Source organism: Cherax quadricarinatus, chromosome 88 (assembly GCF_038502225.1).
Source record: "Cherax quadricarinatus isolate ZL_2023a chromosome 88, ASM3850222v1, whole genome shotgun sequence".
Classification (NCBI taxonomy): Eukaryota; Metazoa; Arthropoda; class Malacostraca; order Decapoda; family Parastacidae; genus Cherax; species Cherax quadricarinatus.
In genome coordinates this window covers 14,383,113-14,407,385 of record NC_091379.1, presented here as the reverse complement: position 1 = coordinate 14,407,385, position 24,273 = coordinate 14,383,113, and the positions used below count along the sequence as shown (strand labels likewise).

Below are 24,273 nucleotides of genomic sequence, written 5' to 3'. Positions count from 1 at the left end.
AGGCTTGGTTACAAGTACTGACTGATGTTGTAGTGGCCAGGCTTAGGCTTGGTAACAAGTACTGACTGATGTTGTAGTGGCCAGGCTTAGGCTTGGTAACAAGTACTTCTGGCAGTTTGGGAGACACACAGATGATAATCATACTAAATGCAAATTATGTGGTCAGGCATATGATCACTGTCTTGAACACTATGTGCTTAATTGTCCACTTATTGAGGAATACAGAGACAGACAGTATAATAACCTATGTGACATGTCAAGATATCTTATTAATGAAAATAAGATACCAGATATACTAAGCAAATTTCCTAAATTTGCTTGTAACAGATAAGTGAACTGTAGATATGTAGATATAAATCCAAATGTACACCTGTTAATCCTTTTGGGGCCTAGTTCCTGGGCCCTTTGTGTATCCATATGTTCTTGCGCTACCGTCCACAGGATGGATACGGGGTGCACAATAAACTAGCCACTTTGGTGGCAAAATCAATCTTCACACATAAAAACATATACATTATAATACTTACATGTGTCCACATACAAGTGGCTTGTCACACTTTTCAGCACATGCTACATGTAGTCGTCCATGTAAGCACATCCCACACTGCCCCTTACACACATGTTCACATTCCAACATTGTACCACAAGGCTCACTACAGTGCCACCATGTACTCTCTTTATCTGCAACTAAATCCAGAGATAATGCAATTACGTATAATAAGAGTGCAAGAAATTATGAAAAATATCACCTGCATTTTTTTAATATTTATGTTAAGGTTTGAATTTGAGTGCAAAGTAAGTAAAGCATACATAAAACATAATATAACACAGTCATGTTTACAATCAGAAATCTTATTTGCAAAAATAATACAGTATATATGTGAGAAATATTGCATGAATAAACCACTTCTCTAGCCCTTCCTGCTGCTAAAGTAAATTTTTATTTATTTCACTCTTATTTCCAGAATGCCTTATCCAACTGGCTTCAAATTTTCAACACCTGTGTATGGTAATGAGGATAAAATTCTTGGAACAGTTGGCAGGCTCATGTTTCCTATGACCAATACAATACAGTTTTTATTTATGCAGTATAAATAATATAATTTACGTGTACATTAGACCATCGTTTAACACGGTTTTGTTTGGCATGTTTTGGTTATAGCAATACTGAAGAATTGTGGCATATATTTGAATAACACTTTGTAAAATTAATTTAATAACTGCTTACTATTACCATCTATAACTAAGCCAATAAGAGTTTCTAAGATAAGCATCTCCTTACTTGACAATATCTGGACTAATACAATATCTCCTCGCAAAGCTAGGATAATCACATAAGACCACTACCCCATCTTTCTCATATAAACCTTCCTCTTATACACTTCCACTTTGACTACCTCGCATTAGTATTAAGATTAAACAAAGATTTTAATAAACATTAACCACTCTTATTTTGTCTAGATTTAAATAGTTATTGTGTACTAGGAAAAGTTTGCCCAGAATTCCCCGGCATGACAGTGACTTTCTTTGTACTTAACAAACCAAAATTGTAATTACACATTGTAACCTTTACAAAGAAATAAAATCTTTATCTTATCTTTATCTTTTACCAACTTAAGTAAATTACTACAAGACACTAAAAGATTTTATTCCGTTTCCATGAGGAGTCATCAGTAAATATATTTCAGCATTAAGTGATCTTTGCTGGCACAGACAGCTTGCTGACAGTCGCAGAATTTTCTTCAGAAACTGAGATGATGTAATCATGAATGTACGTATTCCCCTAGACTTTATAAGGCATAAATGAATTACCCTACACTGGAGCATGCAGTGAGATCTGAACATCGAAGGAAAAAGGGAAAACAACATAACATAACACATTTATCCATAAGCTCGTGACATAAAATTAAGAGAAAAAGCACCATACCTCTGTTACGATAGTGACAGGGAACTTTAATGAAGTGATTCTTAGGACACATAATGGATGTCTTCACTAGTACTTGACAGGGTGCAGTACATGGTTCATTACATCTGGCTTGACACTGATGCCCACATTCAAGACGGATAACACAGGGTCCATTGCAGCTTGATTTAGAAGGGGGCAGGCAGCATTCAATCTGTGATGACAATATTTGTAAGTTTTGTATTCTTTTACATATTATTCTGTCTGCCTTTGGAGTGTTCTCCCTGTAGTTCCCAGAGGACATATGTTAAGAGTAAAATAACTGCATTGAAAAGTAATCATATTACAAAGCCAATATTACAATTTTTCACTGTGGCTATTTTGCATATTAAGACATTTTAACTGCCCAACTGATTTTCAAAAGGCCAAAAAAGTTGTATCAAGCAGGTATATGGTTGAGAGAATTATAATTGAATCAAGCTTCATAAAAACAGCATTGATTTTAATATGAATATTAGTTCAGGGTTATACAAATTAGATTCATTTATATTTGAGAAAAATTTAAGCTATGCATGACAGGTGAATTGTCATAAGTGAGGTGACATCTCAGCCTTATGTCTTCTGCTATTGTTATTTTTACAGGTCCTTGATAATCTGAGAAATGACGAAAGCACTTGGAAGTTCGCAACTTTTTCACAGTGGTAGTTTTGCACATTGTGATATCACCTGTTTACTGTCATGCTGAATAAGTAAACCTTGCAATTCTGGCTTAAATAGAGAAAATTTGGGTTGCAATAATTTCGCAAAAATCATTCTGAACCTAACAAAAAAAAATATATATTTCATTGTGTTTGTTTATCATTGAATTATTGTATACCTATATAAAATATACAGTGGACCCCTGCTTTACGAACGCATCGCGTTATGTTAAATCCGCCATATGAAGCATTTGAATGCAAAAATTTTGCCTCGCCTCACGATAAAAAACTCGCCTTACGTGATTCGTCCGGGACGCGTCCCACGTGTGGCCTCAGTGCCAGTGTTTATAAGCCAGCCGGTGCGGTCGCATCCACGCATACATTCATTACATTTCACATCATCCCAGTATTTTTAGTGCTTGTAACTGCAAAATAAGTCACCATGGACCCCAAGAAAGCTTCTAGTGCCATCCCTGTGGTAAAAAGGGTGAGAATTAGTATGGAATTGAAAAAAGAGATTAAGGAAATGTGTGCAAAGTGGGTTGAACTGCAAGCCTTTGTGGATGAAAATCACCCTGACACAGCTACTGCAAGCTGTGTTGGCAACCTGTACAATGACAATGTTATGGCCCATTTTAGGAAAGTCTTAAAGGAATGGGAGGTACAGAGCTCTATGGACAGATTTGTTGTGCAGCAGAGGTCCAGTGACTCTCAAGCCGGTCCTAGTGGCATTAAAAGAAGAAGGGAAGTAACCCCAGAAAAGGACTTGCTACCTCAGTCCTAATGGAAGGGGAGTCCCCTTCTAAACAATAACTTCCACACTCACCCCTCCTCCCATCCCATCAATCATCACCAGATCTTCAATAAAGGTAAATGTCATGTACGTATTCTATTCTTAGTAGAGCAGTAATTGTGCATGTCTTCTTCAGTTTGTGTGTATTAAAATTAATATTTCATGTGGTAAAAAAATTTCTTTTTTTCATACTTTGAGGTGTCAGAAACATATTAATTTGCTTTCCATTATTTCTTATGGGGAAGATTAATTCGGTTAACGATAATTTTGGCTTACGATGAGCTCTCAGGAATGGATTAATATTGTAAGGCGGGGGTCCACTGTATTTAGTTGAATTAGGCTAAATTAAATTGTACTTGTTATAATAAGATTAGATAAGTTCCCTATGGTTCTTTTGGTACAAAATCATTAATTTTAATATTAACATACAGTGGACCCCCGGGTAACGACATTATCGGCTAACGAAAAAATCAGGTAGTGACACATTTTTGCATCAAAATATTGGCTCGACTAACAACAAAGAACTCGGTTAAGGACATTCGTCCTGAACATGTCCATGTGCCCTGAGTGGGCTCGGCCACTCCATGTACAGCTAGTGTGCCATTGTATACAAGCCAGGGAGGACGATTCCAAGTGTACATGCGATATATTTTGTATTATTCCATTTTTTTAGTGCTTGTAACTACTAAATAAGCCACCTTGTGCCCAAAGAAAGCTTTTAGTCCCAGCCCTGTGGTAAAGAAGGAAAGAAACGCAATAGAATTCAAGAAAAAACTTGTAGCACAGTACCAAAGTGGAGGAGGAAGAGAGAGGGGAGAATGTGCCTTCTGTAGTGATTCAGTGATTCTACAATATGTTTGATACTAAAGCAGCAGGTACTGATAAAGGCTATAGTGCCAGCCAGTGATAAAGTGTAGAACTAACAGTGTAGCAAGTAAGTTAAGAGAGAAAGAGATAGAAAAAGACACGAAAGTAACTCTCCAATGTTGTTGGATGTGTATAGGGCCAATGAACATATGCCGCCCTGCTATCTTCCACCACCCTAAACCTCCTGCCAGCATCTCTTCCATAAAACTAATTAAACTAACATCTCCTCCAAGGTAAGTGTAAATATAAAAGTGTAAGTATAACAGTAAATATAAGTGTAAATGTAAAGGGATCCCAATGGAAATAAGTCACTCTGATTTTTTGGGTTATCATAGGTACTTTACACATAAGCTGATATATGATAATCTATGTACAGTGGACCCTCGGTTAACAACATTAATCCGTTCCAGAGAGCTTGTCTTTAACCGATTCTGTCGTTATCCGAATTAATTTTCCCCGTAAGAAATAATGGAAATCCAATTAATCCGTTCCACACACCCAACAGTATTAAACAAAATAATTATTTTACATGAAATATACATTTCCCTACACAGAAAACAATAAGACATGCAGAATAAACAATACTAAAATGACACTTACCTTTACTGAAGACTTATTAATGAATGATGAGATGGGAGGAGGTGAGAGGATAGGTGTGCTATGGTTTGGAAGGGTCATCCCTTTCCATAAAGACTTCAGGTACCAAGTCCTTTTCTGGGTTTACTTCCCTTCCTTGTTTTTTAATGCCACTAGGGACAGCTTGAGAGTCACTGCACACCTGTGGCACTAAATATCTGTCCAGAGAGCTCTGTTTCTGGCATCTCTTTAAAATTTCCCTAAAATGGGACACAACAGTGTCATTGTAGATGTTGCCAGCACGGCCTGCAACAGCTGTGTCACGGTGATGTTCATCCATAAATGTTTGCACATAAGAAAGCAGGAACACTACAACAGGCCTGTTGGCCCATACTAGGCAGGTCCTTCATAAATCATCCCATTAACAGAATCGTATTTGCCCAACCCAATTTTCAATGCTTCCCAAACAATAAGCTTTGATAATTTTATTCACTCATGTGCAAATCCCATCCAAATCAAATCATGTGTGTGGGGAAGTACCTTGGCTGGTATGTGGGACAGTACCCTGGCTGATGTGTGGGGAAGTACCCTGGCTGGTGTGTGGGGAAGTACCCTGGCTAGTATGTGGAGGAAGTACCCTTGCTGGTGTGTGGGGAAGTACCCTGGTTGGTATGTGGGAAGTACCCTGGCTGGTATGTGGGGAAGTACCTTGGCTGGTATGTGGGGAAGTACCCTGGCTGGTGTACCACCATCACTACCACCCTCTACCACCACCACTTTCGTATCTTTCTACCAGCTTTTTCTTGAATTCTATAGTGTTTCTCACCCTCTTTACCAAAGGGCTGGCACTAGAAGCTTTCTTTGGGCCCATGGTGGCTTATTTAGCAGTTACAAGCAGTAAACACAATGGAATAATACAAAATGAATCGCAGGTACACGTGCAACCATCTGCAGTGCCTTATAAACAATGGCACACTGGCTGGTACACAGGGTGAGTGGCCAGGCCCAATCAGGGAGCCATGCCGACATGTTCGGGACGAACGCTCCTAACTGAGTTTTTAGGTGTTATCCGAGCCAATTTTTTTACACCAGAGAGGTGTTATCTGATTTTGTCACTATCCAATGGAGGTGTTAACTGAGGGCCCACTGTATATGTATACAGTGGACCCTCAACTAACGGTGGCATTAAGTAATGGCAAATTCATCTAATGGCGCTCTTTGAGGTAAAAAAAAAAAATGGCTCTACCAACGGTGAAAAACTCATCTAACGATGTTCGTCACGAACTTGTCCATGGGGCCGAAGCGCGGCCTGAGCGGGCCCAGCCACTCCAAGACTCCATGTACAGCCAGTGTGCCAGTGTTTACAAACCGTTTCGGTCGATTCCAAGTGTACTTGCGATATATTTCGTATTATTCCAGTGTTTTTAGTGCTTGCCACCGCTAAATAAGCCACGACTCAAGAAATCGTAATGACACGATTGCAAACAAACCATACCCCCGGCCGGGATTGAACCCGCGGTCATAGAGTCTCAAAACTCCAGCCCATCGCGTTAGCCACTAGACCAGCTAGCCACAATAAGATTCATCCAACTAGGTATATTTCTACACCATAGGAAGGTTAGCACAGGCACCTCTGTGACCACAAATGCAAGTTTTTACAGACGAATCTCCAGCTAGCATGGCCATGACGAACTCTAGCTCAAGTCCCTTCACTGCCGTCAACATGACTCAAGAAATCGTAATGACACGATTGCAAACAAACCATACCCCCGGCCGGGATTGAACCCGCGGTCATAGAGTCTCAAAACTCCAGCCCGTCGCGTTAGCCACTAGACCAGCTAGCCACAATAAGATTCATCCAACTAGGTATATTTCTACACCATAGGAAGGTTAGCACAGGCACCTCTGTGACCACAAATGCAAGTTTTTACAGACGAATCTCCAGCTAGCGTGGCCGTGACGAACTCTAGCTCAAGTCCCTTCACTGCCGTCAACATGAGTTCGTCACGGCCACGCTAGCTGGAGATTCGTCTGTAAAAACTTGCATTTGTGGTCACAGAGGTGCCTGTGCTAACCTTCCTATGGTGTAGAAATATACCTAGTTGGATGAATCTTATTGTGGCTAGCTGGTCTAGTGGCTAACGCGACGGGCTGGAGTTTTGAGACTCTATGACCGCGGGTTCAATCCCGGCTGGGGGTATGGTTTAAATAAGCCACCATGGGCCCAAAGAAAGTTTCTAGTGCCAGCCCTGTGATAAAGAAGGAAAGAAACACAATAAAATTCAAGAAAAAACTCAGTAGCAAAGTACCAAAGTGGAGGAGGAAGAGAGAGGGGAGAATGTGCCTTCTGCAGTGATTCATTGATTCTACGATATGTACGATATTAAAGCAGCAGGTATCAATGAAGGCTATAGTGCCAGCCAGCAATAAAGTGTAGAATTAACAGTGCAGCAAGTAAGTTAAGCAAGTAAGTGATAGAAAAAGACACGAAAGTAACTCTCCAATGTTGTTGGATGTGTGTACATCTGCTGAACATACGCCGGCCTGCTATCTTCCACTATCCTAAACCTCTGCCAGCATCTCCTCCATCAAACTAACTAATTAAACTAACATCTCCAAGGTAAGTGTAAATACAAAAGTGTAAGCATAAAAGTAAATATGTTAAGTGTAAATATAAAAGGACCCCAATGGAAGTACGTAAGTCACTCTGACTTTTTTGGGTTATCCTAGGTACTTCACACATGTGCTGCTGTGTATGATAATCTATGTAACTGTATTTGTGTATACCTGAATAAACTTACTTATTTATAAATTAAAATGTAAATATTTCTTATTTATAAATTTAAATGTAAATATTTCTTATTTATAAATTAAAATGTAAATATTTCTTATTTATAAATTACATACATTGTTTAAGTGTGATGGTGGTGGTGGCAGAAGCCTCCAACGCCACCAACACGGCTTCTCTCAGTGACGGCCCTTAAACCCAATGACAACACTCACACCATTTACTCCTCTCATACATTATGGCATATTTTATTTGTTCTAGAGTATATATCATGTTTCTATGTTATTAATGTCATATTAGATGAATTGTGATAGATAAATAAGCCGTAGAGATGATATTAGCATCATATTGAAGCATAATAAACTTATCTTCCTTTTGCCTCCTACGTGTCTATCATACACCAAGAAGTCAAGTCAGTGAAGGTAAGTGTGATGTTAAATATTCATTTATCCATTTTATTAGTGCTTTATATTTATTTGTCATTGTTTTCTGTATGTATATTTATATTTAATCTTTAAAAAAAATATTTTTTGTTAATACTTTTGGCTGTCTGAAACGGATTAATTAGATTTCCATTATTTCTTATGGGGAAAATTAATTCGACTAACAGCTAGCTCTCTGGAATGGATTAATGCCATTGGTTGAGGGTCCACTGTATATATATTTCATTTTTTCCATTGGATAATTCCTGAAGAAGCATTTACAATTGCAGTAGGAAAGGCCTATAGCAAAATCTTTCTCCCTACATCCCTCTTGACTTGATATCTGCAGTATTTATGTCAAAATAATAAGTAATACAGTGCTGCATATTTAGCTTTAACAGAGGCAATGATTACCTGAATTTTATGTTGACATTCTGGCACCACTTTCTTGACTATTACCTGGCATCCTCCACATTCTTCAAAACATTTCTTTGGACAGTGATGTCCACAGTCCAACAGTTTCCGACATTTATTTCTACATTCTATGTCTGCCCTAGGCTTGCAACATTGAACTTCATGTAGATGACCGCAAAGTGCTTTCTTTTTTATCATGATGGTGCAATAATTACAATCTTCATGACATAAACCTTTACAACGATGATTCTCTGAGCAGTCTTTTGCTAGTTTAGTACATTTCTCTCTACATTTGTAAGAAAGATGTTCAGGATCTTTTGTAACATGGCAATTATTTCTGCACTGGTGCCCACACTCTAGACGTATATCACATGGAATTGGGCATGGATATGTTTCTGGTTTGATATAGCAGGCTATTTTGACAAGGTGTTTGCAAGCTGGCAACTCCTTTTCAATAACAGTTGGACAGTTTAATTCATTATTATATGTACTGCATCTAACCCTGTGAGTATGTTCACACTGAAGAGTTTTAAGAACAGGTTGCATACAAGGGCCACATGCTTCCCAACACTTTCCTGGGCATGGGTGGAATCGTTCACATAAAATTTTAGGGCAAGGTAAAGGACATTTCACTTCCAAGTGGTTCTTGTCACTCATATGACAGGTCTTTGGACAACTATGCCCACATTTTGGCAGAGTATATGGACAAGGTTTAAGGCAGCCTCCTTCAGGACTCTTTGTAAGGATGTCCGTATATGTTGTTACTGTCATCTGTTCATGATGGTACTCACATTGTAAAGTAAGAGATTTACCTATGGCTCCCTCTTTAGCAAGATCTTCTTCAATCTTTTTCCATAAGTCACTTGATTCCTTCAGTTGATCCATATTACCAGCAATATACAGTCCATGTTTGGCCCGGGACAAAGCCACACACACACGGTTATCAGTTCGCAGAAATCCAACTTTTCCTTCTTTATTGCTGCGTACCAGTGACAGTAATATAATGTTGCTCTCTTCACCTTGAAAATTATCCACTACACTAATCCTCACGTTTTGACACACCTGATACTTGCGTTGAATCTGTGAATAAAACATATTACATTATGATAAAAAAAATTTTCAAAGTTTTCCTTAACTTGCTAATGGCACAAAAGATATTCATAGATTTAATGTCTAGTGATGGACAGATTAGCCACAGCTGACCAGTGAAGCATTACTGTGAAGGTAATAAAATGGATCAAATACAGTTGTTGTGCACTATGTGTACAACAACCCTATTAAATTTATATTATACGCAGTTCAGGTTTAACATACCATCAGTTGCATGTGATGGATGAGTTATGAGCAGTGAAATGTCTTGAGGTTTACATGACATACCAAGCATTATAGCATCACCAAAATGCTATAGTATCAACACAGCAAGTGGGAAACCCCAGTGAAACAGAGATAATTCCAAGAAGCACACACACACACACACACACACACACACACACACACACACAAAAAAAAAAAAATCCTGAGAAGTATTGACAGAGTGAATAGGGACAGGATGTTCCAGAGATGGGCCAGAGCAACAAGGGGTCACAACTGGAAGTTAAAAACACAGATGGGTCATAGGGGTTTTAGGAAGTATTTCTTCAGTCACAGAGTTGTCAGGAAGTGGAACATTCTGGAGAGTGATGTAGTGGAGGCAGGAGCCATAAATAGCTTTAAGAAGAGATATGACAAAGCTCATGGAGCAAGGAGAGTGGACCTAGTAGTGACCAGTGGAGAGGAGAGGCCACGAGCTATGACTTGACCCCTACAACCACAAATAGGTGAGTACACACACACACGTACTTATGTGCTGAGTGGCGTTCCACAAGGGTCAGTCCTAAGGCTGGAGCTGTTTCTGATATATGTGAATGACATAGCAGAAGGGATAGATTCAGAGATGTCAGTGTTTGCAGACGATGTGAAGCTAATGTGGAGAATTTAAGTGGACAAGGATCAGGTACAACTACAAATAGATCTGAACAGTCTGCAAACTTGGTCCAACAAATGTCTCTTGGAGTTTAAGCCCACCAAGTGCAAAGTCATGAAGATTGGGGAAGGTTAAAGAAGACTGCAGATGGAGTACAGGCTAGGGGATCAAAGGCTGCAAACCTCACTCAAGGAAAAGGATCTTGGGGTAAGAATAATTCCAAGCACATCCCAAGGCACGCATCAACTAAATAACTGCTGCAGCATATGGTCGCCTTACAAACCCAAGAACACCGTTTCGACACCTAGGCAAGGAGTCATTCAAGACACTGTGCATCAGGCACATATTGGAGTATGCAGCACCAGTATGGAATCCACACCTGGCAAGAACATCAAGAAACTAGAGAAAGTGCAACAAGACTAGTCCCAGAGCTAAGAGGTATGTCTTATGAGGAGATGTTAAGGGAAATTAGCCTAACAACAGTGGAGGACAGGAGGGATAGGGAAGACATGATAATGATGTATAAAATACTAAGTAGAATTGACAAGGTGGACAGGGACAGAATTTTTCGGAGATGAGACAAGCCACGAGGGGTCACAACTGGAAGATGAAAACTTAGATGAGTCATAGGGATGTTAGGAAGTATTTCTTCAGTCAAAGAGCTGTCATGAAACTGAACAATTTGGAGTGAAGTAATGGAGACAGAGGTACAAAAAAGCTCTTGGAGCAGAGAGAGAGTGCTATGCAAGTGTTCTGCAAGGGTTGCTAAGTGTGTCAGGGTAGTGAACAATCCTAGAAGTGATTTTTAATCTGCCTGAGCCACATAAGTGTGGGGAGAGCCACAACTTTGTAAGTGATCTAGAAAATAAAAACGTGGCGCAGAGTGGGCAGGCTAGTGTGTAAGGCGACATTGTCAAGTGTCACCCAAGAAAGATAATAAAGTGAAACAATTGTGCGACCAGTGAGAGAAATACAGTGAATAGGGTACATTATTAACGAGAAGAAATTGAGGTGGATCTACGCCAGGACGTACATCGAGCTGGATCTACGCCAGGATGTCACATCGAGCTGGACAATCTACAGTGCTACAGCTGCACTACAAGTACTGTATCACCTATGAGTGGTTGTTTGGGTGTGGGGTTCCAGGTTCCAATTAACCGCCAAACTGAATGTGAATGGTCTAACTCTCATAGCACGATAAAGAATAGGCACTCAAGTATTCAATAAGGAATAGCAAATGGTAATCCATTGAACAAGGTGATTAACTTACTATAAGCAGGTCAAGCATAGGCAACATTGTAAGTAGCTGAGCGTAAGTCCCAGGAGGGTGGAGTCAGGTCACAAGAGGTTGTGGACAAAGCGACCACTGAGAATCCACATTACACTCCAAGCACAAGCCACCTACTTTTCAGACACATAATAAACCCACACATAATTCGACACATAATTACACACACACACACACACACACACACACACACACACACACACACACACACACACACACACACACACACACACACACACACACACACACATACACACATACACACACAGTGCAGTGGGAGAATGAAAGGGTGAGGTCAGTCTTTGTGTATGGGCTCCAGGAAGTCGAAGGGGAAACATATGAAGCAAGAAAACAAGGGGAAAAAAAGCAATTGAAAGCATCATGAAAGCAATAGGAGAAGACGATATGACCCAGCTGGAAAATTTTCGGAGAATAGGGGGGTTTGTAAAAAAAAGAACCCGGCCAGTGAGAGTGACCTTCAAGGCAGAAGCGACTCGGACCAGGATCCTGCAGGAGAAAGCACGATTAAAGGACATGACGGCATACAGGAAAGTGTATCTCGACCGCGACAGAACAAAAGAAGAAAGGCAGAAACTGAGAGAGATGGTACAAAGGCGAAAGGAGGAAAGAGAGGGGATGGAGAAGACAGACAGGAGATCCCAGACCCAGGAAGAAGATCAAATACAGCCTCCCTCACAACTTCCTATAGAAGCCTCCCAACCAGGTCAACCCCAGTGCAACCAAACACTCTAAATCAAAACACCCATGCCACATCCAATGCCCCCACCCACTACATTACAAACTCCACCCCCACAGCAACAACCCATAGTTCCTTACCAGGTCTCCCACTTCCCCAACCCCAATATACCTCCCAGACCACAGTCTTAGAAAAGAAGTTGAAGGTGTGGTATACAAATGCAGATGGAATAACAAACAAGTATGAGGAGTGGCACGAAAGAATCAAAGAGACATCCCCAGACATAATAGCACTCACAGAAACAAAACTCACCAGAATAATAACAGATTCAATCTTTCCATCCGGATATCAAATCCTCAGGAAAGACAGAGGGAGGAGAGGGGGAGGAGGAGTTGCACTGCTCATTAAAAACCAGTAGGGTTTTGAGAAAATGAAAGGAATGGATGGCACGGGCGAAAGGGACTACTTAGTAGGAACAATCCAGTCTGAGGGACATAAGGTGATAATTGCAGTAATGTACAACCCACCACAGAACTGCAGGAGGCCAAGAGAAGAATACGATGAGAGCAACAGAGCAATGATCGACACACTAGCCGAGGTGGCCAGGAGAGCACACATGGGGGGAGCAAAGTTACTAGTTATGGGTGATTTCAATCACAAGGAGATTGACTGGGAAAACCTGGAGCCCCATGGGGGTCCCGAAACATGGAGAGCCAAGATGATGGATGTGGTACTGGAAAACCTCATGCATCAACATGTTAGAGACACTACCAGAGAGAGAGGAGAGGATGAACCAGCAAGGTTGGACCTTGTATTCACCAAGAGTAGTTCGGACATCGAGGGTATCATGTATGAAAGGCCCCTGGGAGCTAGTGATCATGTGGTTCTGTGCTTCGACTACATAGTTGAGCTCCAAGTGGAGAGAGTACCAGGAATAGGCTGGGAAAAACCAAACTACAAAAGGGGGAACTACTCAGGCATGAGGAACTTCCTTCAAGACATTCAGTGGGAGAGGGAACTGACAGGAAAACCAGTACAAGAAATGATGGACTATGTAGCAACAAAATGCAAGGAGGCAGAGGAGAGGTTTGTTCCCAAAGGAAACAGAAATAATGGGAAGAACATAACGAGTCCTTGGTTCACCCAAAGGTGTAGGGAGGCAAAAACTAGGTGTACTGGAGAATGGAAAAGGTACAGAAGACAGAGAACTCAGGAAAATAAAGAAATCAGCCGAAGAGCCAGAAACGAATATGCACACCCTAGATAACAGGGATATCTTGCTACTCCTACTTACACTTTGGTCACACTTCACAGACACGCACATGCATATATATATATATATATATATATATATATATATATATATATATATATATATACATACATCTAGGTTTTTCTCCTTTTTCTAAATAGCTCTTGTTCTTTTTTATTTCTTCTATTGTCCATGGGGAAGTGGAAAAGAATCTTTCCTCTGTAAGCCATGCGTGTCGTATGAGGCGACTAAAATGCCGGGAGCAATGGGCTAGTAACCCCTTCTCCTGTATACATTTACTAAAAAAGAGAAGAAGAAAAACTTTATAAAATTGGGATGCTTAAATGTGCGTGGATGTAGTGCGGATGACAAGAAACAGATGATTGCTGATGTTATGAATGAAAAGAAGTTGGATGTCCTGGCTCTAAGCGAAACAAAGCTGAAGGGGGTAGGAGAATTTCAGTTGGGGGAAATAAATGGGATTAAATCTGGAGTATCTGAGAGAGTTAGAGCAAAGGAAGGGGTAGCAGTAATGTTAAATGATCAGTTATGGAAGGAGAAAAGAGAATATGAATGTGTAAATTCAAGAATTATGTGGATTAAAGTAAAGGTTGGATGCGAGAAGTGGGTCATAATAAGCGTGTATGCACCTGGAGAAGAGAGGAATGCAGAGGAGAGAGAGAGATTTTGGGAGATGTTAAGTGAATGTATAGGAGCCTTTGAACCAAGTGAGAGAGTAATTGTGGTAGGGGACCTGAATGCTAAAGTAGGAGAAACTTTTAGAGAGGGTGTGGTAGGTAAGTTTGGGGTGCCAGGTGTAAATGATAATGGGAGCCCTTTGATTGAACTTTGTATAGAAAGGGGTTTAGTTATAGGTAATACATATTTTAAGAAAAAGAGGATAAATAAGTATACAAGATATGATGTAGGGCAAAATGACAGTAGTTTGTTGGATTATGTATTGGTAGATAAAAGACTGTTGAGTAGACTTCAGGATGTACATGTTTATAGAGGGGCCACAGATATATCAGATCACTTTCTAGTTGTAGCTACACTGAGAGTAAAAGGTAGATGGGATACAAGGAGAATAGAAGCATCAGGGAAGAGAGAGGTGAAGGTTTATAAACTAAAAGAGGAGGCAGTTAGGGTAAGATATAAACAGCTATTGGAGGATAGATGGGCTAATGAGAGCATAGGCAATGGGGTCGAAGAGGTATGGGGTAGGTTTAAAAATGTAGTGTTAGAGTGTTCAGCAGAAGTTTGTGGTTACAGGAAAGTGGGTGCAGGAGGGAAGAGGAGTGATTGGTGGAATGAAGATGTAAAGAGAGTAGTAAGGGAGAAAAAGTTAGCATATGAGAAGTTTTTACAAAGTAGAAGTGATGCAAGGAGGGAAGAGTATATGGAGAAAAAGAGAGAGGTTAAGAGAGTGGTGAAGCAATGTAAAAAGAGAGCAAATGAGAGAGTGGGTGAGATGTTATCAACAAATTTTGTTGAAAATAAGAAAAAGTTTTGGAGTGAGATTAACAAGTTAAGAAAGCCTAGAGAACAAATGGATCTGTCAGTTAAAAATAGGAGAGGAGAGTTATTAAATGGAGAGTTAGAGGTATTGGGAAGATGGAGGGAATATTTTGAGGAATTGTTAAATGTTGATGAAGATAGGGAAGCTGTGATTTCGTGTATAGGGCAAGGAGGAATAACATCTTGTAGGAGTGAGGAAGAGCCAGTTGTGAGTGTGGGGGAAGTTCGTGAGGCAGTAGGTAAAATGAAAGGGGGTAAGGCAGCCGGGATTGATGGGATAAAGATAGAAATGTTAAAAGCAGGTGGGGATATAGTTTTGGAGTGGTTGGTGCAATTATTTAATAAATGTATGGAAGAGGGTAAGGTACCTAGGGATTGGCAGAGAGCATGCATAGTTCCTTTGTATAAAGGCAAAGGGGATAAAAGAGAGTGCAAAAATTATAGGGGGATAAGTCTGTTGAGTGTACCTGGTAAAGTGTATGGTAGAGTTATAATTGAAAGAATTAAGAGTAAGACGGAGAATAGGATAGCAGATGAACAAGGAGGCTTTAGGAAAGGTAGGGGGTGTGTGGACCAGGTGTTTACAGTGAAACATATAAGTGAACAGTGTTTAGATAAGGCTAAAGAGGTCTTTGTGGCATTTATGGATTTGGAAAAGGCGTATGACAGGGTGGATAGGGGGGCAATGTGGCAGATGTTGCAAGTGTATGGTGTAGGAGGTAGGTTACTGAAAGCAGTGAAGAGTTTTTACGAGGATAGTGAGGCTCAAGTTAGAGTATGTAGGAAAGAGGGAAATTTTTTCCCAGTAAAAGTAGGCCTTAGACAAGGATGTGTGATGTCACCGTGGTTGTTTAATATATTTATAGATGGGGTTGTAAGAGAAGTAAATGCGAGGGTCTTGGCAAGAGGCGTGGAGTTAAAAGATAAAGAATCACACACAAAGTGGGAATTGTCACAGCTGCTCTTTGCTGATGACACTGTGCTCTTGGGAGATTCTGAAGAGAAGCTGCAGAGATTGGTGGATGAATTTGGTAGGGTGTGCAAAAGAAGAAAATTAAAGGTGAATACAGGAAAGAGTAAGGTTATGAGGATAACAAAAAGATTAGGTGATGAAAGATTGAATATCAGATTGGAGGGAGAGAGTATGGAGGAGGTGAACGTATTCAGATATTTGGGAGTGGACGTGTCAGCGGATGGGTCTATGAAAGATGAGGTGAATCATAGAATTGATGAGGGAAAACGAGTGAGTGGTGCACTTAGGAGTCTGTGGAGACAAAGAACTTTGTCCTTGGAGGCAAAGAGGGGAATGTATGAGAGTATAGTTTTACCAACGCTCTTATATGGGTGTGAAGCGTGGGTGATGAATGTTGCAGCGAGGAGAAGGCTGGAGGCAGTGGAGATGTCATGTCTGAGGGCAATGTGTGGTGTGAATATAATGCAGAGAATTCGTAGTTTGGAAGTTAGGAGGAGGTGCGGGATTACCAAAACTGTTGTCCAGAGGGCTGAGGAAGGGTTGTTGAGGTGGTTCGGACATGTAGAGAGAATGGAGCGAAACAGAATGACTTCAAGAGTGTATCAGTCTGTAGTGGAAGGAAGGCGGGGTAGGGGTCGGCCTAGGAAGGGTTGGAGGGAGGGGGTAAAGGAGGTTTTGTGTGCGAGGGGCTTGGACTTCCAGCAGGCATGCGTGAGCGTGTTTGATAGGAGTGAATGGAGACAAATGGTTTTTAATACTTGACGTGCTGTTGGAGTGTGAGCAAAGTAACATTTATGAAGGGATTTAGGGAAACCGGCAGGCCGGACTTGAGTCCTGGAGATGGGAAGTACAATGCCTGCACTCTGAAGGAGGGGTGTTAATGTTGCAGTTTAAAAACTGTAGTGTAAAGCACCCTTCTGGCAAGACAGTGATGGAGCGAATGATGGTGAAAGTTTTTCTTTTTCGGGCCACCCTGCCTTGGTGGGAATCGGCCAGTGTGATAATAATAAAAAAAAAGAAGGGAGGCTCAGAGACAATATGAAAATGACATAGCATCAAAAGTAAAGACTGACCCGAAGCTGTTGTACAGCCACATCAGGAGGAAAACAACAGTCAAGGACCAGGTGATCAGACTGAGGAAGGGTGATGGGGAATTCACAAGAAACGACCGAGAGGTTTGTCAGGAGCTCAACACAAGATTTAAAGAGGTATTTACAGTGGAAACCAGTAGGACTCCAAGAAATCAGAACAGGGGGGCACACCAGCAAGTGCTGGATGAGGTACATATAACCAAGGAGGAGGTGAAGAAGCTGCTATGCGAACTTGGCACCTCAAAGACGGTGGGACCAGACAACATCTCTCCATGGGTCCTTAAAGAGGGAGCAGAGATATTGTGTGAGCCATTAACAAAGATCTTCAACACATCATTTGAAACTGGGCAACTCCCTGAGGTATGGAAAATGGCAAATGTAGTCCCAATTTTTAAAAAGGGAGACAGACATGAGGCACTAAACTACAGACCTGTATCACTAACGTGTATAGTATGCAAGGTCATGGAGAAGATCATCAGGAGGAGAGTGGTGGGGCACCTGGAAAGAAACAAGTGTATAATTGACAACCAGCACGGTTTCAGGGAAGGAAAATCCTGTGTCACAAACCTACTAGAGTTTTATGACAAGGTGACAGAAGTAAGACAAGAGAGAGAGGGGTGGATCGACTGCATATTTTTGGACTGCAAGAAGGCCTTCGACACAGTTCCTCACAAGAGGTTACTGCAAAAGCTAGAGGACCAGGCACACATAACAGGAAAGGCACTGCAATGGATCAGAGAATATCTGACAGGGAGGCAGCAACGAGTCATGGTATGCGACGAGGTGTCAGAGTGGGCGCCTGTGACAAGCGGGGTTCCACGGGGGTCAGTCCTAGGACCTGTGCTGTTCTTGGTATATGTGAACGACATAACGGAAGGGATAGACTCAGAAGTGTCCTTGTTTGCAGATGATGCGAAGTTAATGAGAAGAATCAAATCGGACGAGGATCAGGCAGGACTACAAAGAGACCTGGACAGGCTACAAGCCTGGTCCAGCAACTGGCTCCTTGAATTTAACCATGCCAAATGCAAAGTCATGAAGATTGGGGAAGGGCAAAGAAGACTGCAGACACAATATAGTTTAGATGGCCAAAGACTGCAAACCTCACTCAAGGAAAAAGATCTGGGGGTGAGTATAACACCGAGCATATCTCCTGAGGCACACATCAATCAGATAACTGCTGCAGCATACGGGCACCTGGCAAACCTACGGATAGCGTTCCGATACCTCAGTAAGGATTCGTTTAAGACTCTGTATACCATCTACATCAGGCCCATACTGAAGTATGCAGCACCAGTTTGGAATCCACACCTAGTCAAGCACGTCAAGAAATTAGAGAAAGTGCAAAGGTTTGCAACAAGACTAGTCCCAGAGCTACAGGGATTGTCCTACGAAGAAAGGTTGAGGGAAATCGGCCTGACGACACTGGAGGACAGGAGGGCCAGGGGAGACATGATAAAGACATATAAAATACTGCGCGGAATAGACAAGGTGGACAAAGACGGGATGTTCCAGAGATGGGACACAGACACAAGAGGTCACAATTGGAAGTTGAAGACTCAGATGAATCAAAGGGATGTTAGGAAGTATTTCTTCAGTCATAGAGTAGTCAGGCCATGGACTAGCCTAGAAAGGGATGTAGTGGAGGCAGGAACCATACATAGTTTTAAGGCGAGGTATGATAGAGCTCATGGGGCAGGGAGAGAGAGGACCTAGTAGCAATCAGCGAAGAGGTGGGGCCAGGAGCTGTGACTCGACCCCTGCAACCACAAATAGGTGAGTACAAATAGGTGAGTACACACACACACACACACACACACACACACACACACCAAGTGCAAAGTCATGAAGATTGGGGAAGGGCAAAGAAGACAGCAGACAGAGTACAGTCTAGGGAGCCAGAGACTACAAACCTCACTCAAGAAAAAAGGTCTTGGGGTGAGTATAACACCAGGCACATCTCCTGAAGCACACATCAACCAAATAACTGCTGCAGCATATGGGCGCCTAGCAAACCTCAGAACAGCATTCCGACATCTTAATAATTAATCGTTCAGGACCCTGTACACCGTGTACGTTAGGCCCATATGGAGTATGTGGCACCAGTTTGGAACCCACACCTAGCCAAGCACGTAAAGAAACTAGGGAAAGTGCAAAGGTTTGCAACAAGACTAGTCCCAGAGCTAAGAGGTATGTCCTACGAGGAGAGGTTAAGGGGAATCAACCTGACGACACTGGAGGACAGGAGAGATAGGGGGGACATGATAACGACATACAAAATACTGAGAGGAATTGACAAGGTGGACAAAGACAGGATGTTCCAGAGACTGGACACAGTAACAAGGGGACACAGTTGGAAGTTGAAGACACAGATGAATCACAGGGATGTTAGGAAGTATTTCTTCAGCCACAGAGCAGTCAGGAAGTGGAATAGTTTGGGAAGCGATGTAGTGGAGGCAGGATCCATACATAGCTTTAAGCAGAGGTATGATAAAGCTCACGGTTCAGGGAGAGTGACCTAGTAGCGGCCAGTGAAGAGGCGGGGCCAGGAGCTTGGACTCAACCCCTGCAACCTCAACTAGGTGAGTACAACTAGGTGAGTACACACACGAGATTCAACATGATTTAATATGAGATTCAAAGAAGCATTTACAGGGAAAACAAAAAGAACTCCAGAAAGATGGAGACGTTGGGAACACCATCAAGTGCTGGACATGATACATATAACCGAGGAGGTGAAAAGGCTGCTAAGTGAACTAGATATCTCAAGAGACGATGGGGCCTGATAACATCTCTCCATTGGTACTGAGAGAGGGAGCAGAGGTGTTTTGTGCACCACTGACCAAAATCTTCAACACATCTATTGAAAGAGGGCAACTACCTGAGGTATGGAAGACAGCAAATGTAGTTCCAATTTTTTAAAAAAAAGGGACAGACATGCAGCATTAAACTACAAACTAGTGTCACTGACATGTATGCAAAGTCATTGAGAAGATTATTAGGAAAAGAGTGGTGGACCACCTAAAAGGAATGAGCTTATAAATGACAATAAGCAAAGATTCAGAGATGGGAAATTCTGTGTCACAAACCTACTGAACATCTATGACAGGGTGACAGCAGTAAGATGAGAGAGAGGGGTGGGTAGATTGCATTTTCTTGGACTGTAAGAAGGCTTTTGATGCAGTTCCACACAAGAGATTATTGCAAAAGCTGGAGGACCAAGCAGGTATAACAGGGAAAGCACTGGAGTGGATCAGCAGATACCTGACAGGAAGGCAAGAACGAGTCATGGTCCATGATGAGGTGTCAGAGTGGGCACCTGTGACGAGTACTGTTCCCCAGGGGTCAGTCCTAGGACTGACCCCTGTGGAACAGGGAGTGTCAGGATTGTCCCTGTTTGTAGACGATGTGAAGTTAATGAGGAGAATTCAGTCAGAGAAGGATCAGGCAGGACTACAAAAGGGTCTGGACAGGCTGCAGGCTTGCTCCGGCAAATGGCTCCTGGAGTTCAATCCCACCAAATGCAAAGTCATGAAGATCGGGGAAGGGCAAAGAAGTTTGCAGACAGAATACAGTCTAGGGGGCTAAAGACTGCAAACCTCACTCAAGGAAAAAGATCTTGGGGTTTACCTGGAGTTTACCTGGAGAGAGTTTCGGGGGTCAACGCCCCCGCGGCCCGGTCTGTGACCAGGCCTCCTGGTGGATCAGCGCCTGATCAACCAGGCTGTTGCTGCTGGCTGCACGCAAACCAACGTACGAGCCACAGCCCGGCTGATCAGGAACTGACTTTAGGTGCTTGTCCAGTGCCAGCTTGAAGACTGCCAGGGGTCTGTTGGTAATCCCCCTTATGTGTGCTGGGAGGCAGTTGAACAGTCTCGGGCCCCTGACACTTATTGTATGGTCTCTTAACGTGCTAGTGACACCCCTGCTTTTCATTGGGGGGATGGTGCATCGTCTGCCAAGTCTTTTGCTTTCGTAGTGAGTGATTTTTGTGTGCAAGTTCGGTACTAGTCCCTCTAGGATTTTCCAGGTGTATATAATCATGTATCTCTCCCTCCTGCATTCCAGGGAATACAGGTTTAGAAACCTCAAGCGCTCCCAGTAATTGAGGTGTTTTATCTCCGTTATGCGCGCCGTGAAAGTTCTCTGTACATTTTCTAGGTCGGCAATTTCACCTGCCTTGAAAGGTGCTGTTAGAGTGCAGCAATATTCCAGCCTAGATAGAACAAGTGACCTGAAGAGTGTCATCATGGGCTTGGCCTCCCTAGTTTTGAAGGTTCTCATTATCCATCCTGTCATTTTTCTAGCAGCTGCGATTGATACAATGTTATGGTCCTTGAAGGTGAGATCCTCCGACATAATCACTCCCAGGTCTTTGACGTTGGTGTTTCGCTCTATTTTGTGGCCAGAATTTGTTTTGTACTCTGATGAAGATTTAATTTCCTCATGTTTACCATATCTGAGTAATTGAAATTTCTCATCGTTGAACTTCATATTGTTTTCTGCAGCCCACTGAAAGATTTAGTTGATGTCCGCCTGGAGCCTTGCAGTGTCTGCAATGGAAGACACTGTCATGCAGATTCGGGTGTCATCTGCAAAGGAAGACACGGTGCTGTGGCTGACATCCTTGTCTATGTCGGATATGAGGATGAGGAACAAGATGGGAGCTAGTACTGTGCCTTGTGGAACAGAGCTTTTCACCGTAGCTGCCTCGGACTTTACTCTGTTGACGACTACTCTCTGTGTTCTGTTAGTGAGGAAATTATAGATCCATCGACTGACTTTTCCTGTTATTCCTTTAGCACGCATTTTGTGCGCTATTACGCCATGGTCACACTTGTCGAAGGCTTTTGCAAAGTCGGTATATATTACATCTGCATTCTTTTTGTCTTCTAGTGCATTTAGGACCTTGTCGTAGTGATCCAATAGTTGAGACAGACAGGAGCGACCTGTTCTAAACCCATGTTGCCCTGGGTTGTGTAACTGATGGGTTTCTAGATGGGTGGTGATCTTGCTTCTTAGGACCCTTTCAAAGATTTTTATGATATGGGATGTTAGTGCTATTGGTCTGTAGTTCTTTGCTGTTGCTTTACTGCCCCCTTTGTGGAGTGGGGCTATATCTGTTGTTTTTAGTAACTGAGGGACGACCCCCGTGTCCATGCTCCCTCTCCATAGGATGGAAAAGGCTCGTGATAGGGGCTTCTTGCAGTTCTTGATGAACACAGAGTTCCATGAGTCTGGCCCTGGGGCAGAGTGCATGGGCATGTCATTTATCGCCTGTTCGAAGTCATTTGGCGTCAGGATAACATCGGATAGGCTTGTGTTAATCAAATTTTGTGGCTCTCTCATAAAAAATTCATTTTGATCTTCGACTCTCAGTCTGGTTAGCGGCTTGCTAAAAACTGAGTCATATTGGGACTTGAGTAGCTCACTCATTTCCTTGCTGTATAATACCGACCACATCTCCTGAGGTGCACATCAACCAAAAAACTGCTGCAGCATATGGGCGACTAGCAAACCTAAGAATAGTGTGCTGACATCTCAGTAAGGAATCGTTCAGGACTCTGTACACCATGTACATCAGGCCCATATTGGAGTATGCAGTACCAGTTTGGAACCCACATCTGGCCAAGCACATTAGGATATAGAGAAAGTGCAAAGGTTTGCAATGAGACTAGTCTCAGAGCTAAGGAGCATGTCTTATGAGGAGAAGCTAAGGGAAATCAACCTGACTACACTGGAGTACAGGAAGGATAGAGAGTCATGATAATGACATACAAAATACTTAGAGGAATTGACAAGGTGGACAGAGACAGGATGTTCTACAGATGGGACACAGTAACAAGGGGTTAAAATTGGAAGTTGAAGACTCAGATGAGTCAGAGAGACGTTAAAAAGTATTTCTCCGGTCATAGAGTTGTCAGGAAGTTGAATAGTCTGGAAACTGAGATAGTGGAGCCCAAATCCACTTATAGCTTATAGAAGAGGTAAGATAAAGCTTAAGGAGCAGCTAGAGAGTGGACCTAGTAGTGGCCAGTGAAGAGGCAGAACCAGGAGCTATGATTCAACCCCTGCAACCACAGTTAGGTTGAGTACATATGCAGGGATTATGACCCAACCCCTGCAACCACAATTAGGTGGGTACGTGAACTCCCAAATGCACACACACACAAACACTGTGTGGGAATTTGTGGGTGGTTGTGTGTTTGTGTGTGAAGGGGGGAGGGAAGAGTTGGGGGCACAGTTGCTTCAATGTATAGAAGCTCATTATTTGGGGAAAAAATCACAGTTACGTAATATATTTGATCATCTTGTGAAGCTTTTAATTCATAATATTCTTACATTAATTTTTCAAAGTTAACTAATCTATGGAACCAGAAAAACCAGCAAGTATTTACCTTTCTTAGAAGAAAGAATTGGCCAGTGTAGGGAGTGAGAATAGTGATATCAGTTGGGTCATAACCTTGTAGCATCAGATGACGACACAAAGCCATAACTAACTCACCTTCATGAGGATTCTCATGACTACTGCTGTCTTCATCTTTACCCTGAAATAAAGAAATATAAATATATATAAGATATATATAGCCTCTCCTCACTTAGCGATGTACTCTTTTACTGATGCCTTGGACTTACGACGGGCTCTCTGACCAGTATTCATAACTAAATAATGTATATTGCAGCTGATTCCTCTATTCTGTTTATTTCAAAATACAGTGCACTACTCTATAAACATTTAACCCTCTAACTGTCCAAACATAGATCTACATTTGCATGTGTAGTGCTCTGCCCTTGATTTTCTCCCTAAGAAAGAATGTAAAACAAAAAAGTAGATCTACATTCGGAGCACTACACGAGCGAACGTAGATCTACATTTGGACAGTTAGAGGGTTAAGACTACAAATACTTTAAGGTACCTCAAGTTTCGTACTTAATCCGTTCCAGGAGTTAGTACTAAAGTCGAAACATATTAAAGTCGAAGCAATATTTTCCATAAGAAATAATGTACTGTAAATCCAATTAATCCATT

General features: G+C 41.9%; 1 protein-coding gene across 1 annotated transcript in view; it reads right to left on the bottom strand.

Annotated features, from left to right (window-relative positions):
* Positions 1–527: 527 nt before the first annotated feature.
* Positions 528–24,273, bottom strand: part of LOC128698479 (NFX1-type zinc finger-containing protein 1) — a gene marked incomplete at its 3' end in the record, with an annotated part of 178,221 nt that continues 154,475 nt past the window's right edge. The window contains 4 exon segments of the mRNA XM_070103995.1: positions 528–687; positions 1,928–2,117; positions 8,462–9,541; positions 23,642–23,791. Coding sequence (XP_069960096.1) covers positions 528–687; positions 1,928–2,117; positions 8,462–9,541; positions 23,642–23,791 — 1,580 coding nt within the window.